This window comes from Anopheles marshallii, chromosome 2 (genome assembly GCF_943734725.1).
Source record: "Anopheles marshallii chromosome 2, idAnoMarsDA_429_01, whole genome shotgun sequence".
NCBI classification, from domain to species: Eukaryota; Metazoa; Arthropoda; class Insecta; order Diptera; family Culicidae; genus Anopheles; species Anopheles marshallii.
The window spans coordinates 46,109,127-46,136,725 of NC_071326.1; the positions used below are offsets into that span (position 1 = coordinate 46,109,127).

Consider the following 27,599-nt stretch of genomic DNA (forward strand, 5'->3'; position numbering starts at 1 on the left):
ATTTTCCGGCAAGCATCGGGAAAGGACTCCTCCAACGATATGCGAACGGATGGCATTGGGCAAAGATTGTTAAGTCGTTATTGCTTATTGTAGCGGTTTAGAGAGGGTTTTGCAATATTGCAACTAGCACCGGAGAGTGTGGGAAGATGTTGGTAGATAGGCTTGCCCACAACTATGTACTGTGAAAGCATGTTCACCATGAACCTTTTGCGCTGGAGCGCTAGAATTTAGTAAGACACTGCTGCGGGAATCCATTGAGTGAACCGAATGTGCGACAACGAAAGGTTGGAATGGCAGGGCAGCAACGTTTACCAAACGAACTTTAGTGGAACGGAAACATCCTTCCGCTACCCTAGCTCCGGATTGCTCCGGAAGGTCACCCGCACCTCAGTCGTTACCGCGTCCTCATCGCGGATCCGGAAACCGAGGTAGGAAATGGCATAAATTGTTCGAATGCTTCGGTTCATTTTGCTTTGCGGGTGCTGGAATTTCCTCTTTTAGCCATCTTCATCGGGATGAGGAACCCGTCGTTGGTGGTTCGTTACAACTGCTGGCGTGTGCTACACGAGACAGCAACATCGTGTGTCGCTGATTGTTGGCTTTAGTATGTTGTTTTGAGTTTCTGCTTTTGCGTTAACGTAATTTTTTTTCCGAATATGAATTTTACATGTAGCATAAATAATTAAGAAAAAAAAAAAACAAATGCAATAATGTCATTTTTAATTGGTAATAATATTTTGATTTCGCAATTTTTTTTTATATATTTTTTTATAGAAACTAAAAATTTTAGGTGTCACTGTGAATTAATATTTTTGTATTTTGTGAATTAATATATTAATATATATATATATATATATATATATATATATATATATATATATATTAATATATTAATATATATCAAATCACGAATATAAAATCAAATCACGATGATATTATAGTCGTCAACGAGCAAGAAATCCGAATGGCCAATAATGAAGTGTTAGTGTATGGTCATTGAATAGCCTAGTGAGTAGAGTGAACAAACTCGTCGCGATCACAACCACTCATCAAAGACAGCCGAATAAGCAGATGTAGGATCAACCAGGGACAACAGTTCAGTTAGGTTTTGGCTTTTGTAGAAGTTTAGAACAGTGAGTGCAATTTATTTGTTTTATTAAATTTTATTATAACGGCTCTTAGCCGTATCATCAGTCCTGCATTGACTGCGGAGAGTACAAACTCCCCAAGGCATTTCCTGCTTGTCTATTGCCTTATCCCGGGCATGCCCGATTGTAAATGTATGTTGTAATATTGTTGGTGAAGGTGTAGATGTTGTAGATGTTTTATTGTTTGCTGTGGATCGTCCGAGTCGTATCGTCATCTTGTCTTCTAGTGTTTGGTTCTATTGTTGTGTTTATTGCGATGTGCTTTCGTCGATCGTCCTATTGTTTCCCAGTGGTATGGTATGGTTCCGAGTTCATTATTGTCGCATGTGGATCGAGGTTAGCTCATTAATCGTCCTTGGACTGCAACAAAAAAGACAACAAATAGATACAGACTGGACGATACAAAACACACTGTCTAGTATGCCTTCCTTATGCCGCTTTGGTGCTGTCCTCAAAGGCGACTTTGTCCTCAACGGTTTAAACATGTCACTACAAAAAAAATATTCATTTACAAGGACAACACAACGAATAACAAAGGATGGGAAAGGAAAGGATATATGGGGTAGTATGGAAGGGATTCATAGGATAGGACCGATGTCCCTGGCGAAGCGAAAGATCAGCCTGATGTATTTCAGATCCCTGTCAGCCAAAACATCTCGTATCGGTGTATCCGGAATTGTACCGCTGGATTCCACTGCTCCTATCAAGGAGGGTTTAGCGGTTTCGTATTCTACGCAGTAACAGTGAGTGCAAAATATTTTTTTTATTATGCTCCTGGTGTTCTAAAACCCCACAATATTGCTTATACTAATATAGCTCTTATACTAGGGATAACATTACAAAGGAGTTAGCTATTACTACCATGGAACGTGTTCCTAAAGCGGTTCAATTTGTGAGAATACAAATAATTGGAATACAAACTATTCTTAAGGTGTTCGGATGTAGCAAATTATTAGATTTCAACGAGACAACGCGGAAAACATGTTTTTTTTTCAGAAAAACCACGAAATTCATCATCCAGCCTATTGGGACTCCTAGTATACAGCATCTCCTCGTTCATTCCCTACCGTTAGTTTACAGCTTTACCGCCAAAACCCTGTTTGCCTGGTATACCGCAAACAGTGCAATCTATCTTAATCCATTAATTTGGTTGCGGCAATGGATCATTTCGAGAATACCACCCCGAACATCCGATTGCGGGATAAAGATGTTTGCTTTGCGGCTTTTTATTGTTTACCGAAAGCCACGGGTCCCTTGTTGATAGTTCTCATCATTCGGTACTCAACCGATTGGTGGGAAACTCTTTTCACTCGTAATTTTTCACACAACAGCCCACCCTGTTGCGATCTTTTCCACACATTTCTCGATTGTTATGCTTCATTTGTGCAAATAAACAAATCACAGCAATGGGCCAATACGGAGTGCGTCTCTAGGTCATGGAAATCTTGAGACGAAAACATGCTGGAAGAGATCATGTTGCTTTTGAGGATTTCCATACGGTAGCGATCGTACAACAGCCGAAGATTTGTTGATCGTTACGAACGTTGATCCAGTCTTGAACGAGTCTTCCGCGGAGTTAGTGTTGTGTGGTAATACTGTCAGAAACTTTTAGAATTATTACCAGCACTTCGAAATTTTAAAATGTGCTCCGGTACCACATTCAAAGCGTTGTGCTATTTTTACGCTGGCTGTAATTTGTTCATGTCAATCAGTGCCATTATGAACGCGAACCGTGTTAGTCAAATTATCGGATATGATAATTGTACCGACGGCAACGACACATCCGATGAAGATGACAGCAACACACCGGATCAAACGTGTAATCAATGTGAGTGCATTGAAGTGATTGTGTTCTCCTTCATTCCCAACGTTCTAGATTAAACCTGTCATGAAAACGGGCCTCTATACGAGACGCTATACACGGGACTGATGGGCACTTCATTTCAATTTCAGTCACATACGGTTTTTTGGTGGCCGCTAGTGGGTTGGATTGTTTCATGTCCTTCGTGTTGGTGGTGGCAATTTTTAAGGTAAGCGATGAGCAAGTGTTGTAAAGCGTCATGCCATTATGTGTTTTACTTTCCATTGTTCACTGTGTTATAAAAAAACCCCGTTCTCATCATACTTTAACGAAGCGAAAATGCATTCTCCTGAAGCTGTATACACTACACCTGTGGTTCCATATGTCATTCTGTTTCTACTGCTGGTTGGCCATCCTGCTGGCGTTCCGAGGGGCAGTCACCTCTAGCACTCTGCTCTCCGTGTGGGGTGTCGTGTTGATACTAGCCAGCGGTATGTATGTATGATGAAGATAATGCCCGGTTAGCATTCCCAGAGGAACGGGTTCTTTGGTAAATTAGTCCGCACGTTAAGTGATTTATTTGCTTACCTCTTTACCACTTACCGCGATGGGCGCACGTGACCGCTAATCTTCTGCCTGGCATCATCACAACACGACGCCGAAGTATATTTCGCGATGGAGGTCTGGATAACGAGAGGAGCCTACGAGGCCATTCGGCAGGAACATGCAAAGCAGATACAGGCAGCTATGGCGCAAAGCAGCACCGGTTCCATTCTGCTGAACATGGGCGGATTTATCTTCTAAGAAGTGTTTTAGCTTCAATCCTTCACCAGTGGCGGTGAATGTTCTCGAGCAGATGAGTGAAGTAAGCAGGGACATACACGCGTGATGATAAACAACGTAGATGGTACACATCCGCTTTGAGGTTGACTTATTCGTACTTGTGTGCATGCTTATGTGCGACGTTCGTATGTGTGAGGTGCAGTGCAGATGAGTCAATAAATTGAATTGCTTCTGAAATGGTGACGTAGCGTACACAGAGAAGTGGTTTTAATGAGAAATGAAATGAAACGGAAGATATTAAAGTATAAAACACTTCAACTAACAGAAGCCGATATAAAACGCTATAAATAGTTTTAGGTTGAAATTTACGAGAGCAATTGAGATTGCAGTAGTTAACAATTATTTTATAAATTTGAATAATTGCGTTCAAATTTATTGCTTTAGTTTTGCCGCTAGAAAAGAAAAAAATCTATAACTGCATTATTGATGGAGACGCCTGGTGTTGAATGGAGACGCTTGGTTATCGATGGAGACGCCTGACCACCAATGGGAAGAACTGTTCAGTATACTCAAAACTCCGTGTTTGGCTAATATAAGCAAGCTGTTCTATGGATGATATTTCCCACTGTAAACACACTGCACAGTGCTGCTATTTTATCATTCCATTTGCATCGTTTTGCGACACCGTTCCGAACGTCCAGTTGACTCATAAGAGATGACAATAAGTGCAACGAAAAACCAGGATGACAACGTTCCGCTGTACGAATTCAAGAGCGCGATGTTATCCATTACGTCAGATAGCTACTTTTCAGCTCAGCTCGTATGCACGTTCATTTGTATTCATATCCTTTACGGCTTTGTTAGGCCGTAGCGGAAACCCCAACGCGCCGTAACAACAACAACTGCCTCCATACATGTTGGTTTCGGCAGATAGTTCTTGCTGAAGGTAACCTGGACGAGATTGCAACGACCCATTTGGCTTTTCCCCTACTGAATGTACACAAATGAGAGTCATACCATCGAGATTACAGTACCTGGGCACTATTCGAAACGTTTAAATAAATTCAGCCGTCTGTAACCGATTGCCAGCAATGGCAGCAGTTGTGAAGGTAGAGGTGAATTCGCGCCAACGCTCGTATGCTGATGGAACGGATCATGCTTTCCAAGAACGACAAGACGATGAGAGGCGCACAGCGCTAACTAAGGCAGGACAAAACATTAACCGCTACGGGGATAGCTGACCGACATTGCTCAGGGAAAATCCTTGACCATGGTCGCTACGCAACCGGACGCTCTCACGCATCAGAATAATGTGCCGGGAGGACGGTGAATGTACATCGGCCACACATTGGTGGAGCGGTGGGTATTGATAACGAGCTACTGAAAGAGCACGTGATTCGGTTTATTCGTGTCTTTGTTTATCTTCGCACCCGAAGTCTCAGTAGGCGAGAAGTGTTGCTACCGGGAGAGTAGTGAGCTAGCTAGGTGAGTGGTGAGCTTTCCTTCTGTTCGTACTGAGATAAAGGCTTCTCACTGCTGTGAATGGATGCTTTTCACTGTTTGCTCTCATCGACATGCTGTGGCTGCTCTCGACCGAAGCGCTGTCTTATATATGAGCTACTTTCAAACCTGCACGAACCACAGTACATCAGAACGCGCCGTGCGAATCGGTTCGGAGCATCGTGTCCTACAACCCGCATCCGCCCAAATAATTCGACGTGCGCGTAAGAATAAAGTAAAATATACAAAGAAAACGATACGAGTCAAGAATAACGAAACAGTTACCAAAGTAAAGCAACAAACAAAAAAGGTTCTGAAATGATTTGCTGGTGTGATTGGATATAGTACGAAGGATCCGTGTGCTAAACGTATCGTAGTGGCATCTACCCTGTGTCGAGTCGTTGATACGGTGGCGTTGGTTGGATTTAAGGATTGTATTTCAATTCGACAGCCCAGCATGGTGACACCCCGACATTTCCAGCTGCCTGTGAGAAATTGCTGTTTGCTCCTGCTGTCGGCATTGTAAAATATTACGCCCGTCAGTTGACGAACAAATTGACAAAATATACCGTGCTGTGCGCCTCGGCGATAGAAGTTAATGTGGGTGGATGTACCGTGTACCGTGGCAGATTCGTAGCATCATGAAATTTGTCCAATTTCCGACGTGATCAGCATGCTGTCGTTCAAAATTTGACAATTATGTTTTGGTTTCACCGTTCGAGTATAGATATGTCTCCCAATGCTGGAAACTACGCCGACGCTTACCCTACCCCGCAGAGTTTATTCGTCAATTTGGTTTTATGCCAATGTCAAACAGCTCACATCCTGACACCTAAGAGTAATTGGAAAACTTGCGAGCTCCCCGACGCAACACACATATGCTACATTATTTCTGGAATATGGTTTCCTCTCGATATCCTTCCCTTTCATTCGGCTGTAATGGATCGGTGAATACATCTCTACGCAAGTGCGTTTTGCGAGAGGCAGGAAATTCGAAACATTTGAGCTGGTGTCTGATTTATGCCTTTCTGCCGCTGAAAGTGCTTTGATGTTTGACCTAGAGCAGATTATGTGCTTGCTACCGGGATAGCACATCCGGGTGGGAATATATGGAACTTTGAGTTGTATACTGTTAGATGGGTATTTTTATGATTGGTGCTTGAAAATATTACTCAATGTATTTACTTTGGAAATTGGGAATAACCGAAGTTAGATAAAATAGTCGAACAAAACCTAAAAATTCTCAAATCGCGGCAAGATTTCAAATCAACGAACTAATCAGACACTTTCACAATGGATGTACAGGGAACATGTTCTCAAAGCGCGTCGGATGCTGATCAATGTAACGAACCATCAACAGCTTGTTAGCTTAACGAAGGCGATGTCAAACGGACATGAAGCCCTTTCTAGGACCATTTATGCAGCAAAACGTAGACAATGCACAAGCCTGGAACAAAATATCCATTCAATCTTGTTGCGCCCGAACGAAGAACGACATAATGTAGCACACGAATATCCGGTTTTCTTCCTTCGCAAAAGATTCACGTCCGTTCAAACCTTAAAACACCGCAACTCCCCCCATCAGGCCAGTCAACAAATGCTAGCTTAATTATTGTTTGTGCTACCCGCGTCATTCACGGTCCTCAGCTATCAATCGAGTTGGCAGGCGGGTTGATCGCCTCCGGCACGACCAGCCCCGGAGGGCAGCGCGATCATCACCGATGATGAAGATGTTGCGGGTTGCTTGTCACCCGTTTGAACCGCTAGCCTTTTGTGTGGTGTGGTACGCTTGCTGGGCTTCAATTCCATTCTGGTTCAATTAGGTTTTTTTTGCTGTCGTCGATGTGCGGGCGTTTTTTCAATTTCCTATCCGTTTAGTCTTTCTTCCTTGAAGTTGTGAGGGGGGGATTGAAAAAGCGAACGAGTTTGAAACGGGAAACGGGACAACGCCGGTGCTGCCGGTGAATGACGGCAGGTAAAAACGCACACCACGCCGTCGCCACGGGATTGCCTCATTTGCAATGGAAATTTAGCCGCCCGGAGCCCGAATCAAAGCCTGGTGTCGGTGGGGACGCTATGCGAAAGCGAGAGCCCGAGGGAACGATTCGCCTTTTTCTTGCTTCCCAATGCTTAAGAATAAACCGACCCAGTAAGCCCGCGTCACTGCTCCAACGCGCTGGCGGTGTGCCAATGGTGCGTTGCTGAGTGGAAAGATATTCCACCAAGCGACAGAAGCTGAGAGAGGATTTCGGCAAGCGCTGGATGGTGGAAAGGTAAAACATTCTTAGCGCAGCACAAGGGAAAGTCAAGCTACGAGTGATGTTGGGGGGGTGATGACATCCTTTAGCACCGATACGCTAACGGTGATAAGAGCCACTGTCCGATAGCGTCGAACACGATCCTTTATGAACCGACACGGCGTCAATGATGGCTGTGAAATGTACGAAATGTAAATTGAATTTGCTCTTCATTAAGTGTTTGAACGAAACTTTCAATTCAAATACCCATTCCAGTTATCGGGAGCGGCGCCAAGCTGCCCCCCCTAAACCTCCCTCGTCTGTCCGTCCACCTGTTTGGTGATGTTCTCGAGGGCATTGTTAGAACTCATTCGAGTCCCAGTTTAATGTGGCTGCATCATTTTCAGCTGATGAAAGCATCCTGTGTGGTATGGCGCATGTTGTTGAAACTTTTCATTCAACTCGGAAAACAAATCTCGGTTTCCCGTCGGTCTGCAACCGGCCCACAGTTCGGGACGGTCCACTCCCAAAAATTTGTAAGATCAACAGTGGGTGGAATTAGTCAACATGGGTTTGCAAGCTCGAACGATTAGCACTGTTTACCCTTTTGTCTGGTTGACCTCACTGCCATGGAGTTTAGATTCATTCCGGGGGCGCTCAATGATGGTAGGAAGAGAATAATTTTTACGCATGAATTACGCACAGGTTCCGTTCCTTTCGAACAATTCGATGCCAGAGCCTTGTTAACGCTGCTTTGGGGAAGAATCTTTTTTCAACACCTACTTACCATTCTCACCGCAATCTATGGTTCCGGAAGAAAAGGAAATTATAAATGTGGCAGAAGACATGGTGGCATTGCACACAAAACTGTACGTTACTTTGATCACGCAATGACAGGGTTATGCATTGCTTCTGCTTAAAATTCCTTAGCAACGAAAAAGCTCCTAAAGCCACCAAGCCACCAAAGCTTTTAAATTTGAACACTGGGTAAGGAAACGTAATCCGTTCGTTCCTCCATCACTGAAAGTGATTTCTTTCGAGTTTTGTCCCCATCCGTGTCCGTGCCGGGTTGGAACGGGGCACACAAGAGCAAAACTTTGCTCACCCCGATATGTCAAATACTAATGTTATGTCACAGACGGGCACAAAAGCGTGACAATGGAACAGAGGTTAAAAGTTTTTGTGCAGAAAGGAAAAAAAACTTTTCTTATATTTATTTTAACTCTTTGGTCTTTCTTAAGTTTTCGTTTAAAATATTTCTCTTGCTTTGTGTTCGATACAGACGTATGTCGGCTTTAAATTGGAGGCGATGATCTCACGAACCAATTGGTAAATGATGGTGCTTAACAGGCTATAAACCAGGGGAACTTGTCTCATTTCCATAATAAGGCTTGGCTTGGTGGAAGTGCAAAGAATTAAAAAGAGCGACGATTAATTTGAATTATCTGAATTATTTGAAGCATTGAAGCATTAAACTTTTACTCAAAGTTTTCATAAATGCAGCTCTCGTACTGGTTGAGCATTGCTAACATAATTTAGAACAATCAAAGCCAAATGTTTATATGTCATTTCTTTGTTTAATAAGCGTTAAATCTAATAACGTTTCATCATTTTTTCAAAGGGCACCGCGAAACAACTGCGCAATGAATGTAAAATACTAATCTACCCACCGTTATTACATACAATCTTGGGCATGATTATTCAGCATCATGGCCGTAATTTGTTGTTCGCACGGAGTCATCCGTTCTTTTTTCCTGAAGGCTGCCGTACGATACCGGCAAGATGCCATCACCTCGGTCTGTGTCGGCCTACATTTTACTGCCCGTGTGCGCTTCCGGCAGACCGCGATACCGCTCGTCATTCATACATACGAATGATAACGACAATTTTCTGGCGATTCACACATGGACGATAAGCGCACCGGCGAGTCTGGTCCCGTCTTGCTCTTACCGAGCCGATAAACTTTCCCGCATTTTTCGCTGGTCTGTTAGCCGCGTGCTTATGACTTATCCACATGCTCTTGTTTTCATGTCGGCTTTAATGATTCAGCGTGCCTGGGACGCTGCCTGAAGCGTTAATAAAAATAGAAATAAAAGTTAAAACGAGCGATCTCCCCTGCTCTCGCAGTGAAGCCCTGCTATTCGTCATCCAGCTTTGCCACTCATTTGTGGTACCTTCATGAATACATTCAACGAGTGTATTTATCACTGCTTATATTTTATGCTGCACCTTAGTGGGCAGGAAAAACGAAGGAAGATGGCGGGATTTGCCTTTGCCACTCGTCATATTCCTTAGTGGCGGTGTTTGCAGGAATTTGTTCCACCTTTGGAGGCGACACTGTGATTGAAAATGCAAACCAAAAGTACCTGTTCTTGGGAGCCACTGCCACTCCAGTACGCTGGCGGTTAGCATAAAGCAGCCGACAAGATCCGGCGAAAAACGAGCGGCAAAAAGGGAGACTGTTAATTAATTTTGATACCCACGGATAGCAGGGATGGCGTACGGTGACGGTGATGATGAGAAACACACGCTGCTTGAACGTGCATTCTGAAAAGATTTTTTGTGCCTGCATTTAGAAAGGTGATACATACAGCGTAGCATTGACTTTGCGTTGTTTTAAGTTCACACTAAGCTCCAATGTTTCACTGTACAAAGGAATAACGTAGCGTGTTGTGAGAAGGATTATTTAGCTAATGACAAAAACTACTAGAAAAATATCATATCATACTCATATGAATGGCAAGCCAAATATTTTGCTCAATCGTCCTTAATAAATCTGTAACTGTATATTTACGAGGTTTACGAGGCTAAAATAGATATTTTACCGGACGAGGAAATACAGACAGCAGGAACAATGGCTTATACAAAACAAATAATGGCTTATACAATTCTGGTAAAACATTCAATTCAAAAAAAGTTACCATGGATATTAAACTCATATCCACTCGGAAACGCACATGTTTAATTTTCCGAGGATTTTTTTGTTTTAAGAACTTGATACCTATGATTCCTCGTACCCGAATGACTTGAAATCTTTCTAGGGTTTCATTTATCATCATCTATTATTTGATGGTATTTTTTATTCGTTCAATTCATAAGCCAGATTATTGACAAATTTGCCATTACTCCATAGTAATTGTTAAGTCCATAGTTAAGTACATTCATGGTATGGTATGGTATAGTACGGTACATTCAACTGAAAACAATGGGCCAAACGCCAGTGGGTGTCGGAAAAGGAAAATGGGCCGTTTTCACTAATTATTAAATAGAAAAAAAAACAAATAAAATTACGGATGGAAGTTATATTTATTAATCATCCAATACACTGGGTACAGTACAATTCAAATTAAATTTTAGTCTTCTTTTTCTCCTTCGCGTATCGACCATCCAATCAAGGCCATGCCTGCCATTTTTTACTTACTAGATTTTATTTGATCATTTAGTCGGATAATCAGTCATTGTTACGGGAGATAGGTCCGAATGGGATTTTGGACCGGTCCTGCCGTGTGAAGATCGACGCCGCTACCAATACATCATCGACTGACCCCCAACCCCCCGTGTAAATTTTAGTCACAAAAGTTAATTAAAAAACTTAAATAATAACTAAAGTCAAACTTTGAATGATGTTTCAAGAATTCACTTAATTCTTTTCGTACGTTTACAGTTTCCAAGTTAGAATGTAATCAGTAACTGCTCTTCTACATCTGCTCCGAATTTCAATACTGACATTTAAAAAAACAAATACTCCCTTTTCTCATTTCTTCGTTTCTGTTGCATTTTCAATCTACCCCGTTCAACTTTTTCTCTCCTGTGGCTCAGGGAACTTCGATCGTGTATTTCGATCCTAAAACACCCAACCTATCATGTGAGATAATTTATGATCCGCATGTGTGTCACCCAGTGTTAGCATCCGGCACACAACCCATATTGCGTTGCTGTTATGCGAAAGGATGCGCCACTATATTTCCTGTTGCTGTTAACTGTACCGCCACCATCCCGCCTTATCGTACTTTATTCGTTGTCGATTAGTTGTTGCCGCATCGGACAGAGGGACACAAAAAAAAGGAACATGTAACCACTATCAACCTGCCAGCACTTCTCCTGCTGGAGGTAAGACCGGCAAACAGCGGGATTGCGTATCGTTGCGGCCAGAATGTTCCTGCTGCCGGTATATTTTTCGAATTTCTGCCGCATTTCCTTGCTCTTACTGTTTCAACCCAAAAATCGGCCCAAACGGTTGGAAGCATATTCATGCCAAATTCTCACCAGCGCTATGCAATATTTATGTCCAAAACATGGCATCCCCTGTATGCTGTAAGGCGTATCGGTGGGATAAATAGCCTTCCCCGCATACGGCATCTTCTCCCTCGACCAGCCGAGTACGCGAAGCCTGTTGAAGCTGTTTAGTGTTCACAGGCAGACAAGTGCGCCGCGGCGAAAGGCCAACCACTGGTACTCGGAAAATGGACGAAAAAACATTGGTGGTCGCATTGAGTGCATAAAATATTCATACGGGAAATCTTTCGATAAGGGGTTTTCATCGTTTCGTTTATCAGAACCATTATTTACGGACCACACTAACTGGACCCGGGTGATTCGAGCAGTTCTTACCAGTGAGTGAGCCCGTCTATCCGGGCAATGACATCATGCAGGTAAAACGGGGCACATAATGGTTGCTCTGGAGCTTTTATGTTTCACGCAGCATGGAATAGACTGTAACATTTATGTTCCATTCTTATTAACAGATTTAATAACAACCTAAGCAGGAACCGATCATATTCAGTCAGAGTATGTTAGATGCTTGGGAATCCGTGTAATGTAACAAAGGGTTTCTCTAATTCATCCATAAATTATAATCTCTCTCGTTGTCCCGCTATACATTTATCTTCTTTTAGAGCTTGAGCTGATGAAGAATAATGTGTATACCTTTTGCTGGCGTTTCTTTGTTCCATTTCCATCATGATATCATTCTATAAGATCCATTCACCATTCACGCATCTCAAGGACAATGTTACACCGATGGGTTGCATTAATGTTACTTATCCCACAAACATCTTTGCATAATTTGTTTTTTTTTGCTAAATCACAACCTGAACAACATAAAACACAAATTTCCTTCACAATAATAGATCCTTTCCGCATCGTTGCATAAATCTTGTAAGCCTCGCACGAAATGCGCTATTTCCGCCAAATGGCGTATTTATTAAAGTGGTTATAGTTTTCGGTGTTTTGCACTGCTTGTAGATCGTTCGTCACCGAAAGCAGAAAAGTCTCCTGAATAACACCCAACCTCCCAAGCAACTTTACCAACCAACAAAAAAAAGTGATAATAAACTTTCTGCCCGCACTAGAAAAGGTTTTCATCTTTCCGTGTCATATCGTCGTCGTAAATTTTTCCCCCAAAATCTGGTACCTCTGCGAGTGTTGTCTGCTTGGAAAGGGATAATATCGTTGTGGCACAAGAGAAGAGGCGGTGAGACATTCATACACACACACACACACACGCACCCACCGTAGAAGGATAAAGCTGTGCTGCAACAAATGCGGAACAATTTCGGTTCCAAATGCTCTCACCGTTATGCGGCTGTTCTATGTGTCAAGATGGTGGAATGGTGTAGAAGCCCGCGTTACGGCATCGTAAAAGCTTGAAGCAATCGTTCAACAGTAACAACGACAGGAAGCGCTAAACACAACAAAAAAAAAGAAGCTTGAACCCAAGTTCAACTGCGCCTTCTTGCGATGTAAAATGAAACACGCAGAAGCAGTTCGCAGTAGCGTCTGAATTCCGGTTATGAAGTTGATGGCGCCCGTGTGGTACCGACAGCGAACCGGCAGTAGAAAGGTGTACACGGATAAGTGAAATTTATTGCAATTTATTTTTTCCTTCTTCCTTTGATGGTAGCTTACTCGCATGAAGTACCGGCGTTAAGGAGTAACCGGCAACTGCACCGTGCGACACAAGTGTGACGATGGGCGAATGGTGAGACGGTGAGGGTGGCTAAATTGAAAGTGAAAGAAATAAGGTGCAAATGGATTGGCGATCGTCGCCGCGGGCTGCCACCTATTGCTTGCGAAGCATTATGGCGTTAATCGTGGGAAGTGGCTCAAACCGACAGTGGAGTTTTTGTCGTCGAAAGATAGAAACGAAGGCAACCCGCCAGTGTACAGCCACAGCAGGCAGCTGTTTGTGGTCAAGTTGTAGACGCGGTTTGGTGCTGACGTCGATCCTTTTAGTGACTTGTCTTGCCCGACCGATCGCCGGCAGCAGAGAGCGTGAGTTGCACTTGCAGGACTATGCTGTCCTGTCGCATGTGCGTTCATTAAACAACCCCTGCAAGGAGTCGGGTGGTGCCGGTACCACCACAAACCAACGCGCACCGCCCGAATCTGGCAGCGTGTTGAAGCTGTCCGAACTTGTGACGCAAAGTGATGTGATATTCAAAGCATTCGCTGGCCATGGAAACGACCTGCGGGATGCGGCTCTCAACTTCTCGAGCATGGCGACGGGAGCGGCAGAACACCGTCAGCAGCAGCAGCAGCACCATCACCAGCCACGCTGGAAACCGCAGCCGGTGGACGCGAAACATGAGGCAGGCGCAGATTTTATCGTACGACTCGAGCCCGGCACCGTCTACAAAGGAAATGAGCTTTTCAAACAGTTGCAACTGAACAGCTGGAAGCATTATTTCATCCTTTGGAGGTAGGTAACTTGAAATAAAAATAAAAAACATTATCGTGAATACGATGTGAGACAGACTGCTGCGTTACAACCGGACTGGGGAACTGAAGGATTGGAGGAATCAAAAACACGGTGGGGTGTCACTTCCGCCTTCTCCGATGGTACATTTTTCTTCCACTCATAACAGGATGAAGTGATTGCCACGATTCAGAAAATATGGTGTGGAATCAAAGCGAAACGCTGAAACCATTTGCCGTCGACAATCGGAATCGTTTGTGATGAAACTAGTTTGCTTGATTGGCCGCACCGTTTGTTGATTGGAGCGAGGAAATTATTCCATGTGCATTGTTATTTGCTAATGATGTCAACTGCCACGAACAATGGTTGGATCGGCGTTTTCTTGAGTTCGCGACAAAAGCAGTCGTACCATAGCAGAACAAAGAAAATGTGGCATTGAAACGATTGTAGTTTTATCTAGTTTGTGCGGCGTAGAGAGTATTACAGCTCTCAGATCAATCAAATGATGTTGGACATCTTCTAACGGTATAGTTGTCCTTTCTTAATGCTTGGGCTTTTTTCTTCTTCATGAAAGCGGCTTAGGATAGGAAATAAAATATGCATTGAACAATACATTTACAAACAGATAATGACCATTAATGACCATATGTTGCCAGGCTGGATTAAATGGTGCAAACAGCCAAAATTGTCCCTTTTTTCGATGCACTTTATTTTTCTTCAACATTTAATCGGTTCTAGGGTTAGTTTTTTATGTTATTTAAAAAAAAATCATTCTTTAATCTGTATTGTCATTTCTGTGGACGTGAATAGTGTTTTAGCAATATTAGGCAATGTAAAAGCCACCTTTAAGTTACCCAAAACCTTTGCAATGGACTCGTTGCTAATTAGAACGCAACAGTTGGGATATTCTCAAATACGTTTTTACGTTGTCAAATATGTTGACAATTTGTTTATCAATTCGATGTGTTTGTGTTTATTGGCCATCCCAAGAACTAGCCAATGATAGTTCTGATTCAACATTGATTCCTTTCCTATTTTTCTGGTTTCTATTACAACCACCTTTGATCAGAAATTATTGTAAAATTGTTGATAAGAAAATAATAATACTTAATACTTTTTTGTAAGAACGGCCTGGCCTTATCGGCTTTACGTTACCACGTAGTCGGATAGTGAGTCCTTGCTACGGGGGAATGGTTCGAATGGGATTTTAGTCCATTCCGTTCGTGTGAAGACCGGCACCGCTACATGTTGTTTATAGAAGTATAAAAGATTTATTTTTTATTTTTTTTTTTGTTCTGTATTGAATTATGTAATTAAATCAAGAATGTTAGACATTTTCTTATAAGTTAAAAGATTCCAAACCGCATTTCCCTCGAACCTTTCACGCCATTTAACGCATACCAAACGATAAAACGTACGGCAAATGATGTACAAAGAAATGAATACAAAAAGAAGCCTAAATGAGTGGAGATGCAATTTCATTACCATAAGCATGACGCAGTGTTTGTAGGGCCGAAGCGTGGGCTCTGCCAGATGACAAAAACAAAACCGTTTCGCAATTGTGCCCTTTTACCTCCATTTTGTCGTTTGTGGTTTGCCTTCGGACACCCTTACACGCTACCCGGTTGCCGTTTTCCACGCAGCGAGAAATGTAGCATTGCGTTTTGTTTTGCGTTTTGCCTTCTCGCACGCCTTTCCCTCTGGAAGATCTCCTAAAGAAATAATTTTATTGAAAGCAATTTCACGCTTTGCTTTTGCGATACAACACAAACACAGCTGCTGGGAGCTGGAACTTGGGGGAGGTAAAATAAAGAATCACCTTCCAGTGGATGCATTCACACCAAGAATTTTTGCAACTACAAAAAAAATATCATGACTCCATTTGTTCCCGATGCATTCGCTCTCCAGTCGTATGTACGTTTCTCTTCACCGACCCAACGAGAAGAGGGTTTGGGGGGATTTTTTCTATAGTGAGAAATTTACCATCATGAATTTTCCATTTTCCGTCACGCTTCTCAGCACAAGGGAAAGGGATAATCACACTTGCACCATTACAAGTGGTTTGCAATGATTTTATGTGTACACTTTAATTCCTTTGCCAGTGAATTTCCCAGTGACACCGCAAAAGCTGTGGTAAAGCAGTTTTGGGTTGGATTTCATCCTGATGCAAATGGATTATGCAATTTATCATCACGAGCGTTGTGTTGCTTTTGTGCAGTCCGGGGCGCAAATGCAATGGCTCTGAGAGATAGTACACAAGAAAACAAAAAATTTAAATGAGGCAGAGGCAATACAACATTGTTCATTTCCCGGTAATCATGCTTTTTCCATTAGCATGGCCGTTACCTTAAACGATTGGCTGGTGACTTGGAAAGGGAAGGAAACGTTAACTCAAACCAACCAACGTTGAATTGCAAACAGTTGAAGCAAACATACGCGGCCCCTTATGACTAATGTTTAGGTTTTGACCAATAATAGTATTTTTAAAAGACAATACGATCGTTCACATTGTCATAAAGATGTATTTGTAAAAATAGTTACATAGTTTACGATCCTTAACCGTCAATTTATATTTGTGTGATTTGCTGTACATTTATTCAAGTATTTTTTCTATATGCAAGTATTATTTTTTAAGTTTTATATGCATAAATTCTAAATTTAATTTTTTCGACTCTTCCTATCTAATTCATTTATGATGCCTGTCGTATAAATATTATCTAAAAATACCTGCTGAATGAACAATATTGCCAAACTATTTAATTCCCAACGAATTTCGTAAATATGTTTTCCTCTTTTTAAAACATTAAATAACTTTACACTGAAGAATTAGAAATGGGTATAGTCAATACAAATTTAATTCACGCAATACAAATTAAATAAACTTACATTATTGTCAGGAGGCAGCTCATTAACTTTGTCGTTCATATTTTATGATTCAATTCAAACATTATGTTCCTTAAGTAATAATAAAAATTGTCCACATTAATCTCTTTAAATTTAGAAAAAAAAATTAAAAAAGATAATCTAACCTGTATATATTTTTTGTCGTATGAACTCGGGCCCCATTGAAGCTCGGGTCCAAAGTTGCCGCTTATTCCGCTTACCGTTAGAGCCGCTACTGTACATAACAGGACCGGCGCAAAATCCCATCCGGACCATACCTCCGTACGCAGGATCCGGCGCAGGATCAGGTACTCCGGTTACGGGCCAATAAGGTCAAAGAAAGCCAGAAATGGCAGGTTAGACCTCATGAGGTTGTTGTTGAAGAAGAAGTAGTGTATCTCTGATACCACCTGTACTGTGGATAACAATCTAAGCGTCGTCTTGTTTTTGTATTGTAGACCACGCATAAGATCAATCAAACCAAGACAACCTGTCCCAGCGGGTGTAGAACAATCACTAACTCTCTCAATACTCAAAGAAAATGTTATCCATTGTTTATTTCAATTTGTATTTGTTCAACTATTGCCATTGAACCACCAATTGTGGTAGAGTGTCGTAAAGTTTAAGGAAATTTGGCATTATTGTACAATTTTCAATAAAGACATGCATGCATGCGGACATATAAAGTGTCAGAGTGCGCATTAAAAAAAACCCAGGGGAAGACCCATCTTTTGTACGACTGCCGAACGGTACGGCTCAAGTTTGAGCGTACACAATCGCTTGGTTTGCGTCGACTGCGATTTTACATTCGCGGATTGCAGTGTTTGTGCAGCCTTTCAAAAGGAAAATAAACTGGCGGTGTTAATGGATGGCTGCCTATGCTAATATTGGAAAAATAAATTATTTAATCATTTTCTAGAGTGAACATAACCAAAGAAATGGGTGCACGTCATATGTGTTAAAAATGCCAGCAACAAAAGGATTTACAGGCTAAGGCATTCATTATAGAATTGAAACAATCTTTTTACAACGTGTTGTAAAAGAGTACCGTAAGCGTAAAATATTTAAGTTTATCTGACTTTTGAAATATGATGTTTAAAGCTGTTCTCTACATTATATTGAACCTTCGCACACTTATAGCTTGTAACGACCATAGTGACCGACCATTATTCACTGCGAGCTGTACTAGGTGCACTAGGACAATAAATCACCGGCACAATTGATATTCAATTAATTCCCGAAACATTTAACTAGATTTTCGGCTAGATAAATTTCAAACCAAACGTACCGTGGCATCGAATGCTCTGCTGCATTTCTCATTCACTAGGTACCGTTCCCTCTCTTTCTCTCTCTCTGTCTATCCAAGCCTCTATTCATTTACTACTGTCCACCCACACCTAGACGCAGTAGCGCACAAACATTGCCAATGGAAATGTGCCACCACGATTTGAGTGTCTTTCCTGGAGTGTGTTTGCCTTCGCCGTCTGGTGGCCATGCGGCACCATAGTTTAGAGATCTGGTCATACTTGCCTCACCCGAGCAAAGCCAGGATAAGTTGGTTCCGGTCCGATGAGTTTCAATTGCGTTTTGTCCATCCTGGGAGGGTTTCACCCCCAAAAACCAGCCTTCCAGACTGGGGCTCCACTGCGAGGGCGAATAGTGCCGTGCACACGGTGCGCAGCGAGTTGGAACCGCGTCTGCCACTGGTACTACTGGAAGCGAACCAGAACATGCGCCACCGCTGAAGAATGGAACGATAATTGAATTTTCCAACGGTTAACAACTAACCGGTGCCACGTGTCTAACGTCAAATGCGCTGTCACTTTAGGTACACCGTGTGAACGTTGTGCGTTTCGTTTGGGGAAAGATTTTCCTGTTTTCGTTTTGCTCTAAAATCAAGTTACCGTAGAAAGTAACAACACAAAAAAGAGCGCTCAAATTATGCTGCGACATTTTAAATTGCTGTAAACATGCAGCCATGAATACAATCGGAAGAACATATGTCTTTTAAGATAATTACTCCCTTTCAGGGGCAGGCCAAAAACTCATTAGCATGGATGCGTGACGAACGAAACAAAGCCATTTATGTTTACTTTGTTTTACCAAAAAGAAAGTGTAAAAACATACAAAACGCAACTAACTCTGTAATTTCAAAAGGAAGAACATGAATAAATGAAAATGCGGAGTCAACAGTACGTACAATAGCTGTGAAATGCTGATTCAATCTCCAAAACCAGAATGCCAACCGTTAATCGTCCAACAGCTACTTCCATTTCACTGTAAAACCAATCGGACGACCGCTGTGGCAAGTAGATTGATTAGTTTAGCAAACCCAACCATTCTACGGGAAATGAACGTAGAACCACAAAAGTCAGGATACAGTGCGAAGCACCAACCAGAACGACGGGGAATGGAATTGATTGCAGATTAAATCGAAACCCATACGCCACGAAGCGACCGTGCAGCATCAATGGAACCAAATGCAAATGCAAACGTTGCAATCGATGTGTTGGTTTGCATCGAGCAGAAAACTATTGCTCCAATCAACCCACTCGGGCGGCATATTTGTGGATTCGTTCAGTGGGCAACATGTAGCCACTGTAAAAGGAAAATCGAATCAAACGGCTCTGAGTATCTCGGTTTTGTGTAGCAGGGAACACCTCCTGTTCGCACATGGAGAATTTCTGGTTGAATAAGTACGGAAAATGGAAAGCATGATTGGGCTTTTCATGATGTATTTGTTGATCTTTTTAATAGCTTCAGTATAGTAAATTTGGTGCGGTTCGTTATAAATCAATAACTCGTCTAAACGAAGAAAAAACTATAATGAATGCAGAAAGCAAAGTTAATACTACACTACATTAACTTAAGCTGGCGTGAAGGATCTAGTACGGAATGAAAATTATCTTCCTTTCCCAAACCCAATCCAGCACACGTAAGCCCTACTTGTACTCGGAATAAGGCAAACCATATAAGACCGAGCGATCTCGAGATAATCCTCCAGCAGCGTACCGTAAGCGTAAGCGGTTGGGAAGAAAAAAAAAGTTTATGAGATTAAGAAAATTGTTCAAATAGTGGTTGCGTTGCGAAACGAGTTAATCGAACCGTTCCGACCTGCTGTTCACGCTTTCTGCTTAATCGAGAACAACCTTTGTCTGCCGCCTCAATCTCACCGATACCATGCAGCTCCTTTAATGAAATTTCTTCCACAACTCAGGCCTATTTATCTTCCCTTTCTTTCTTCGCACAATCATCCTTTCGCAGCAATGGCAGCGTACAGTACACGCATCGTGATGTGCCCGTTCAAGGTCACACGACAGGCGAGAGTTTCAAACCGACCGAATCGACGACGGCGGACACTACCTACCCAGACGGTTTGAACGCTGATGCATCTTTATCGAGTCATTTAGAGCGCCGCAGTGCAGAACCTATCTCGACGGCAAAGACCACAAAGCCAGGTTGCCAAAACAAGCGACCCGGAGGAACATGGAGCGAAAGTACACCGTCAGCTGTTACGGAAGGAGTCCACGATGACTCATCTTTCCAACCAGCTCACCCGATCGGTACTGACAATTCAATCCATTCGGCTGCGCACAACCTTGACACCGACCGCAGCAGTCCAGCTCATACTTTCTCGAATGACGACCACAAGCACAAACCCTTGTCTGCTGATGAACGTGTCAATTTGCAGCAAAGCGCTGAAAGCAACAAGAGCACACTGCCGGAAGACGAAACATCGGATGAACGGGCCGTGCCTAAATCGATGGGAAAGGATTTCGAAAGCGAGGGTCAGATTAGCCGCACGCTGAGCGAGATACTGCCTGTTACACTGGTCGTATTTGGGCGTCTGTCCACGGGTGGTAACGATGGCGGTGGTGCCACTGATAAGCTACTGCGAGTGGATCCGTACGTGGGACTTTTACGCTGGGACGAGCAGCTCGAGGATGCCCTGTGGCAAGCGCTTGGTGAGTAGAAAATTATCCCTTTCACTCCGATTAACCCCCAGCATAAGCCGACCACACGTGCACACGGAGGCTTTTAGGGAGAGTTTCGGCTCAAAGAGGGCTGCCGTTACGCGGCAAGCTGCCTGTTGTACGGGAATGTAAAAGAGTACCACTCGTAGGCCGGTAACGTTGAATATGGTACTTTGCCCACCCGAACCCGTAAGAACAATGTGAAACAGGGTGTAAATGACGCATGAACGTTGATAATCGAAACCCATTCAGAACCCGTTGCTTCCCGGCGCGGTTCCTAGGTACACTTTAGTTCTTGAGCACATAATGATTGTAAGCTCCATTTGTTAAATAGTTAAGCTAGCCGTACAGTAGTTCATGGGCAAGGAGAGAAATTATACGTGAAATTGTTAAGTCGAGTAAGTTCTGGCCTCCTTGCCATGTGGTATGGCTCTATCGGGGAGAAAGGGAAACAATTAAAGTTGATGAAGTTGCAGAATAGATCCAAGAGTAATCACTATTACTTTCGTCTAGAAATTTAAGCTACAATAATTAATTGCACTCTCTCAATTTGACATCGGTAGCGTTTGGATGCTCGTTGCTGTATTTACAGCGGCGCCGGTTTTCACACGGCAGGACCGGTCTAAAATCCCATCCAAACCCCTGTAATCAAAGTAAAAGAAAGCCAGAAATGGCAGGCTTAGACCTCTTGAGGTTGTTGTGCCTGTTGTATTTAAGCTTTCTATGACTGTCCAGTAAGCATTATTTTAGAGCATGGATCAATTGTTTGGTGCCCCAGCACTGACTGGATTGAGTCCGTAAAAAAAAATAACTCGGTTCGAAATCAGTTAACTTAAATGGTCAATTGGTAATGATTTGCCTTACACAACTAAGTGCTTATTGTTAGACCTAGAATCTTATGAAAAGCGATGCGAAAAAGCCAAAGCGATCTTTGAGCGAAATCCTGAATCAATCTGAAAAATTCTGAACAAGATTCTAAAGATGAAGATCGAATACATTGTGATCCTTGCGGTGTGATCCCCAGATTTTAAAGCAATCATCCAAACAGTGAAGAAGTGCCTGGACTTGTGCATCTTGCATTGGTTTGTTGAAGTGTTTAACAAGACCAATCGCATCTGTCCAGTAAGCAATTTCTTGGAAGGAGCGACTTGTAAACATTAGCTAGAAAATAATTAATTATGATATTTTAACTAGTCTACCTTATTGTACTAGGAAGCAATGGGCAGAATGTTTTGGAGCAAAGCTCAATTTGAAAAGTAATTCCCATAAATTTGAGGCCATTTGAGTAACATTTGATAGTCAATTCCACGAAAAATATGCTGAAATGTGTCTTTTGAGTGGCGTCTTTTGAGGTGTTGATAGGGCTTCACAGGCATTGTAGAAGTAGACGATAATTCATTTACAATAATTCATCAACATTTACTATTGCTGCGCCTACCTCATTCTACAGTACTAAACTTCAACGATATTTCAACGGAAATTTGCACAAAACATTGCTTTCATTTGGTTCCATTCAAAACATTCATTCGATGGTCGCTGTGAGCATCGTGAAGCACTTCAACTCAGTGCCGGTTAAATCAGAAAACTAAACAATCAACGGCCGTGGAACGAATCGTTCGACTTCACTCGCTTAACATTCGTCACGCGTTAAAAGAGGTTTTTTCAACAATGAAAAGCGCTGCTGTTGTCGAACAGTGAGGAAGATGCAAATAAAACGACGGTACACTCTTTCCAAATTTACTTCGGCTGGCCTCGAGACGCGAGGCTTCGGTTTTGAAGCACCTTTTGTCATTGCGTTTGTTTGCGATAAGCTTTGTTGCTTGTTTTTGGGTTTTCCGTGAAAAACCTCTCGAGTACAACCAACCTATTTGTACTCCTTTCTTATCCTTTTCGTGTGTTTACCTTCCCATGTACGTTACAGGCTGGAGCGAATGGAGTGACAACACCGGCTGCAGTGTGGCGTGCGGAGGCGGTGTACAACAACGGTTTCGACATTGTTTACAGTCGGCACCCTCAGACCGTGCCGGTGCGACGGAGATACACACGGAATCCATCACGCCACCGCCGGTAACACCTTCGGTTGCTACCACGCGACATCGGCGCAATGTTTTAAGCAGTGAAATTGAAAACCCCACCAGCGCAGCCACCACCGCACGTACGCAGCCAGTTACGTTCGGTGCGCAACCAGGCGTCTCCATTACTCGAATGTCGTACGGGAACGATGATGGCGATGGGAAACGGAAAAGAAAACTCAAATCAAAACAAACGATGGCGTATGAAAAGGAGCGAAGAATGAAGTTCCGGGAAAAGGTTAATGAAAAGAGCATAATAATGAACCCCTCAACGAGCGAACCCATTTCATCAGAATCTGTTACCCAGTGGACCCCCACGGTACAGGGTAAATCCGTTCCACCCCACGAACGAATGGTTATGGAAGCTGCAGTGAAGACGGATCATAATCGACAATCGGATGAGGCTGCTGATGACGAGGACACGTGGCCTGTCTGCGAGGGTCACAATATCGAGCAGCGGAACTGCAACATGTTCGAGTGCACTGGTAAGACTTGTCTGCTTGGGTGCATTGTTTCTTCTCGATCTTTCATCCCACCAAACAAACAGGTGGAAACTGTGCAAAGCTCTAAAGCACCACTACCATTCATATCCGCAGACATTCGTTTGTTTTCTGCACCACGAACCACTGGCGCAGGGTGCATAAATTTGATGGCATGCATAAAACCAACGTCGTCGCGTCTCGTTGACTTTTCCTTTCGTCTCATCAGGCTCACCTTCGATATTGTTGCTGTGTTCTTTGTTTGTCTTACTCTTTGATTTATCACCTTTCATCGGTGGGCGGGATGTATAGGTAGAAAAATCTCGTCCTTTTTTCTCTTGAAAATAAAAATATACAAACCACAAGCCAATGTCCCATCATGCACACACTCAACTGAAATGTGCCATTTGTTTCTTTTAGCAGTATTTTTTCCCTTCCTTGTCCCAAACGGCCACTCCAAATGAACCGTTGGTAGATGGGTGTATATGTGTGCGCTCGTTTGTATGGTGTTTTTGGTGGAGTTTTATGACGGACATAAGCTTCATCGGTCGGTGTGCCGGTGCGTGTCGACCCCGGGATGTTGTACGGGAAAACATTACGAATCTGCAGATGACGGTTTGGAAAGCCACCATAACTTTATGCGGGATTACGCTTCCGCCACTAAACGGACTATAAATGGGACGGTACTTCAATGGCGTCGTTTTGGCGCCAGTTGGGAAGGACAACAAAAAACCTCACTTGAAGCACCAACACCTTCCGAGAGTTAAAAATTCCTCCGGTGGTTATTTTATCGCAAAGATAGTTCAACATTCCTTTTTGCTATTAGCAGTAGTAGCTCTTTCAAATGTTTTAAAATGAGTTGCTTTAGCTTTATTAATGTTATTCATTATCACAAGGTACAATTAATTTGTTAACGGCACTCACATCAAACTACCACTGGAGGGCCTGGGACGAAGCGATCGACGATCGAATCAACTATCAGATCAATCAACTAGATCAAAATTTTACCCTAATGATGAGTTTGCGCTTAAAGGTAAGTGTGATGTAAATGTGCAATAATGTAATAATGCATACATGTATAATGTTTCTATTATTCACCAAAATCATTTGATTCAATCATTCGCTTTTCCTTATCCTTCATCATCATACATATTACTAAATGGGAATAATGGCGTCAGCATTTCCGTAAAAATCGAATTTTTTCAGTGATTTTTCCGAAAGGATTTAATTTCTAAGGAGAGCTGTTTCGATTATCAAACAAATACCATTACATTTTCATTAGCTCAACTGGTCAATTACAAAGTTGCTGCCAAAAGGGCTACTTCATACGAAAACGCAGGTTCTCAATGATCAAACGCGTTTCTCTCGAAATATCCGGTTTTCATAATTGGTACCCGTAATTTCTGAAAGGCCTGTGTATCGATTAACTTCAAAATGTGAAATATTTTTTACACCTTTCTACAAGTACTGAGCAAACGAATTTATTTGCATAATGATTTTTTTTTTCATATTAATTGCAAAACACTGACAATTTTCGCAATTTTAACATAAAGAAAAGCTTTGAAAATCCATAACAACATGTATTATTTGTGAGTATTTTCCTTCAAAATATCTCTAAATTATTGAATTTTGGTTCTTTCTTTGTAAAACGCTAAAAGGTATAGCAAACTTTGTTTAGCATGCAAATATAGAGCAATATTGATGAATTGCTTATAAAAACAGTTATGATTGTTTAGGAGAAAACTGGATTAAATTTTAGGATTCATAAATTTAAACGTTCTTCAGGACAGTCAATGGCACTTACTTCAGAGCTTCAAAGAATGTTGCGTTCCAAATTAATTCGCACATGAAAACTTACTTCGTGGAAGATAATTTTTCCTATCTAGCAATCAGCTAAACATCGAATGTTTTACGATTTAATTACAGAGTATTTACAGAAAACCTTCAAAACTATACCATCCGTGAGCAACACAAATTGTTATAACCTCAACATTCTTCAAGCAAGTTCCTCAAAGTCAGAGTGCATGTGTAGATATCGATTTTCTTTAACATATTAATAACACACTGCTAGTAGAAACTTTCAACAACTCTTTCCACATAACTTGCCAACCGTTTGAAAATTATTCAGTGGCAAGTGCAAGGCGAACAATCGAATCAGAGATGACCAGAGCATAACCCGCATACAGTTATCTAAACACTGATTTTTATCTCGCAATGCAAAGCGAGAACTGTTTTACATCTATCGGCGTCTGTGTGTGTATGTGTTTTTTTGCAATTCATAAAACATAAACCCTCTACAGAAGATGAACGTAAAGGCGTAAATCGATAAAGTGTACATGGAAAAGCAATTCCAATAAGCGGGCTGATGCGGGTATCAAATCACAGAAGTGGAAAGTTTTCACTTTGACCAACACGATAAAAACCACCATTAAATTGATCGCTAACTGGTGCAGTACACGAAATGGGAAATGGTACGAAACGATGGTACGCGGACACACACACACACACTGTTTGCCGGTACAGATGATTTTACCGGCCAATGGTAAACTTTTGATGTTCAGTAGAAAGGGATGTCCAGTTTCGGGCGCTGGCAGCCTTTGCTGGCCGGCAGTGTAGGATGATACGGTCCGACATCAATAAACATAATGATAGACACAAATGTTATTCCCCTGTGAACCGATGAAACTTTCGAGCGGGGTAAACATTATCCGAACTCTAATGAGTTCTTATTGGATATGAACCTTTTCATGAATTATTACGATTAAAATTGGTGTATATGACTTGCTTTTTGTTGCGTTACCGACCCTCAAGCTAATGGAATCTTTTATTTGCATTGTATCTCCAATATTCACTCTCTTTTGAGCTTCAACTCATGTAAAACCCAGCTATTCGAACATCAATTTGTAGCATAAAACAGTGTTTGGTTATCCATTGGGTGACCTATTGTGTTCGAGAACTGCAACTCCATTTTCCAACCGCCATCATTCCCGATTGTCCGCGTTCAAAACTTTCCATTCAATAGTTTATTTGTCTTCATTTATCTTGCACGACCGGCGAAACGAAACTTTGCACGACCGGACGGCAACGATTGAACCCGCATATTGGTACTGCAACCCCAACGCGCACCAACACTCAGCCGGCCGCCGGTTATAGTGGTCACCGGGAGCACCGCGCGGACGATGACATCGGGTCGGATCCTTCGTCAACGGTTCGCCCAATCAGTGGGCACATTTTTTCCGTACGGTCCAAGCTAACGACCGGTTCAAGTTTGTCGATAAATTTCGAAACCGATGGGCACGGCGGGATACGGGTGTTGCAGGAAAAGTACGGCCTGTCCGAGATGCTACCGGTGCGATCGGGCAAACTCACCCTGCGCGACGGTGATTGGCATTCGCTGGCACTCAGGTAAGACAGATCACCGGTGCAGACCACAAAAGCAAGAAAACAAAGCACCCCGGCAACTGTCCGTTGGGGGCATTTACTTCGATGGGCGATTATGGATGATTTACTAATTGGTAATTTACGATGCTTCGCAACAGTGGCCGAAACGGTGGCTTCGTAACGGTCTACATCGACTGCCAATGGATTAATTCGTTCGTCCTGACGAAGGGCTCGATCGAGCTGCCCCAGTATCCAATCGTGGAGGTTGGACAAAATGTGAGTTGAAAAAAAAACACGCTATTCTGTTCGCAGTACTTCAGGCAAATCAAGCTTATTTACTTTCGCGGTCTACCTTCAGGTTGAACTGCGTCAGCTCACGGTGGTACCGGGTGAGAAATCGGCCCGTTTACAATGCAACTCGCAACCGGTTCCGATACACGATGTGGAAAACCGACAAGTGACGAATTATTTTGAGCATCTCAATTAGCATCCGCTGGATTGGCGATCAGCTAAGAAGGAAGGCTGATAAATCGAAGCGACCGAACAGAAGGATTTAGCAGCAGATAAAGCCACAGCCAGTGTGCGACAACGTCCAAACGTCCAAATATTCGATAAAATAGTGCTTTTTGCTGTAAAAAAAAATA

General features: G+C 42.5%; 2 protein-coding genes across 2 annotated transcripts; both read left to right on the top strand.

The window, feature by feature from the left end:
* Positions 1–2,789: 2,789 nt before the first annotated feature.
* LOC128709170 (uncharacterized) lies at positions 2,790–3,753 on the top strand. Its single transcript, XM_053804155.1, has 4 exons — positions 2,790–2,976; positions 3,102–3,178; positions 3,284–3,440; positions 3,614–3,753. The coding sequence occupies exons 1-4, from the start codon at positions 2,790–2,792 to the stop codon at positions 3,751–3,753; spliced, it is 561 nt and encodes a 186-aa protein (XP_053660130.1).
* Positions 3,754–13,498: 9,745 nt separating this feature from the next.
* Positions 13,499–27,442, top strand: LOC128708446 (uncharacterized). Its single transcript, XM_053803424.1, has 7 exons — positions 13,499–14,169; positions 20,314–21,014; positions 22,945–23,580; positions 24,471–24,616; positions 26,705–26,979; positions 27,114–27,231; positions 27,314–27,442. The coding sequence occupies exons 1-7, from the start codon at positions 13,499–13,501 to the stop codon at positions 27,440–27,442; spliced, it is 2,676 nt and encodes an 891-aa protein (XP_053659399.1).
* The last annotated feature ends 157 nt before the right edge of the window (positions 27,443–27,599 follow it).